Genomic DNA, 1,648 nt, shown 5'->3' with positions numbered 1-1,648 from the left:
CAGCAGCAGCAGCAGCAGCAGCAACAATAACAATAGCATCAACGACAACGACGACGACGACAACGACGACTATCACAACAACAACAACAACGACGTCCGAATCTTACCACAGTTGACCTCATCCATTGACGTCTCAGGGCAGTCAAAATGGAAGTTACAGACCTGTGTGTACGGCAATTTTGTGTTGGCGTCGTCTTGGCAAAAGAAGATTTTCGAGTCTTCATCGACTGATCAAAGAAAGAAAGAATAAAGTCATGTTTTAGTCCTCGAGCAAGGTACAAGTTATTCATTTTTGTCCTCTTTTTATTAAAAATAAATGTGCACTCTCTCCTTGTCATCTCTCTGATTCGGTCTCTCATTCATTTGACCCATCTTGTCGTTCCTTTTTTCGACTCTCAACCTGTTTGTCTGTTTTCCTGTGCCTGTACGCCTGTATATCTATCTGTATGTCTGTCTACTCATGTGTGCCAGTGTACATGCGTGCAGTAATCCGTGCAAGCATGAACACGTTCGTTACGCGAGTATCTATCTATCTATCTATCTATCTATCTATCTATCTATCTATCTATCTATCTATCTATCTATCTATCTATCTATCTATCTATCTATCTTTGCCAACATTCATAGGTCTATAGCTTCTTACCTTTCTCTCTGTAAGATTACGGCTGATATTACGAAAAGACATGGAGATAATATATTATTACAGATGGACAGATAGACAGAGAGAAGGGGGAAGGGAGAGGGAGAGAGAGAGAGAGAGAGAGAGAGAGAGAGAGAGAGAGAGAGAGAGAGAGAGAGAGACCGTGAGAGACAGAGAGAGAGCGAGAAAGAGGGGAGGGGTGTAGAGAAAGATGTAAAGAGAGAGGGAAAAGATAAAGAGAACAGGTATACATACATACATACATACAGACAAACAGACGGGTATGACAAGAAAAAGACAAGAGCAAAATGAGATTTTGATTTTTGATTGAGTAGGTGTTTTACGGCACCATCGATTCAGCAAAAAGAGAGGGGGGGGAGACGTGAGAGAAAGAGTACTCCTGATAAGAAGACGGCACAGACAGACAGACAGACAGACAGACAGACAGACAGACAGACAGACAGACAGACAGACGGACAGACAGACAGACAGAGAAGGGGGCGGGGTAGAGAGAGAGAGGGGAGGACGTCGATTTCTGAAGAGAACACATAATGTATTTACTTACTATCTTCACAGGGTTGAAAGTTCAGAGAGAGATCATCCAAGAGAACTGTTACGTTGCTCCCGTCTCCGCGTGATAAAATCACAGCAACCTGGGTGAAGAGATCTGACAGCTGTACCGATTGCATTGTGCCAATGGAATTCATTTGACTGAGTCGCGGCAAGCTAGATTAGTTTTAGTAAGTGTTTTAGGGGGACTTGCAGCACAATAAGGTCACATAAGTGCCGAAGATTAGAGGTGTTACAAAAGAGTAACAAACACAAAAAGAAGGAGCAATTAGGACGATAGATGTTTAATAGGAAAGAAGGAACAAACCGCACCAGAGCACCCGCCTAAAAACCCACGCATGCTAGATTGTTCTCCAGGGAGGGGCAAAAGCAAACACTTGGCACTATTTGACGGAATTCAATTAGTTTCGATTGCAACAAAATCAAATCGCTTTTTTC

At 42.7% G+C, this 1,648-nt stretch overlaps 1 protein-coding gene across 1 annotated transcript in view; it reads right to left on the bottom strand.

The window, feature by feature from the left end:
• LOC101854134 (MAM and LDL-receptor class A domain-containing protein 1) overlaps positions 1-1,648 on the bottom strand; it is a gene marked incomplete at its 3' end in the record, with an annotated part of 99,805 nt that overhangs the window by 87,932 nt on the left and 10,225 nt on the right. The window contains 2 exon segments of the mRNA XM_035971125.1: positions 108-227; positions 1,206-1,293. Of these exon segments, the coding sequence (XP_035827018.1) occupies positions 108-227; positions 1,206-1,293 (208 nt within the window).

The sequence above is a fragment of the Aplysia californica genome, unplaced genomic scaffold (genome assembly GCF_000002075.1).
Source record: "Aplysia californica isolate F4 #8 unplaced genomic scaffold, AplCal3.0 scaffold00015, whole genome shotgun sequence".
NCBI lineage: Eukaryota > Metazoa > Mollusca > Gastropoda > Aplysiida > Aplysiidae > Aplysia > Aplysia californica.
Note: the sequence above shows the minus strand (reverse complement) of the source record. Positions and strands in the feature narration are given on the sequence as shown.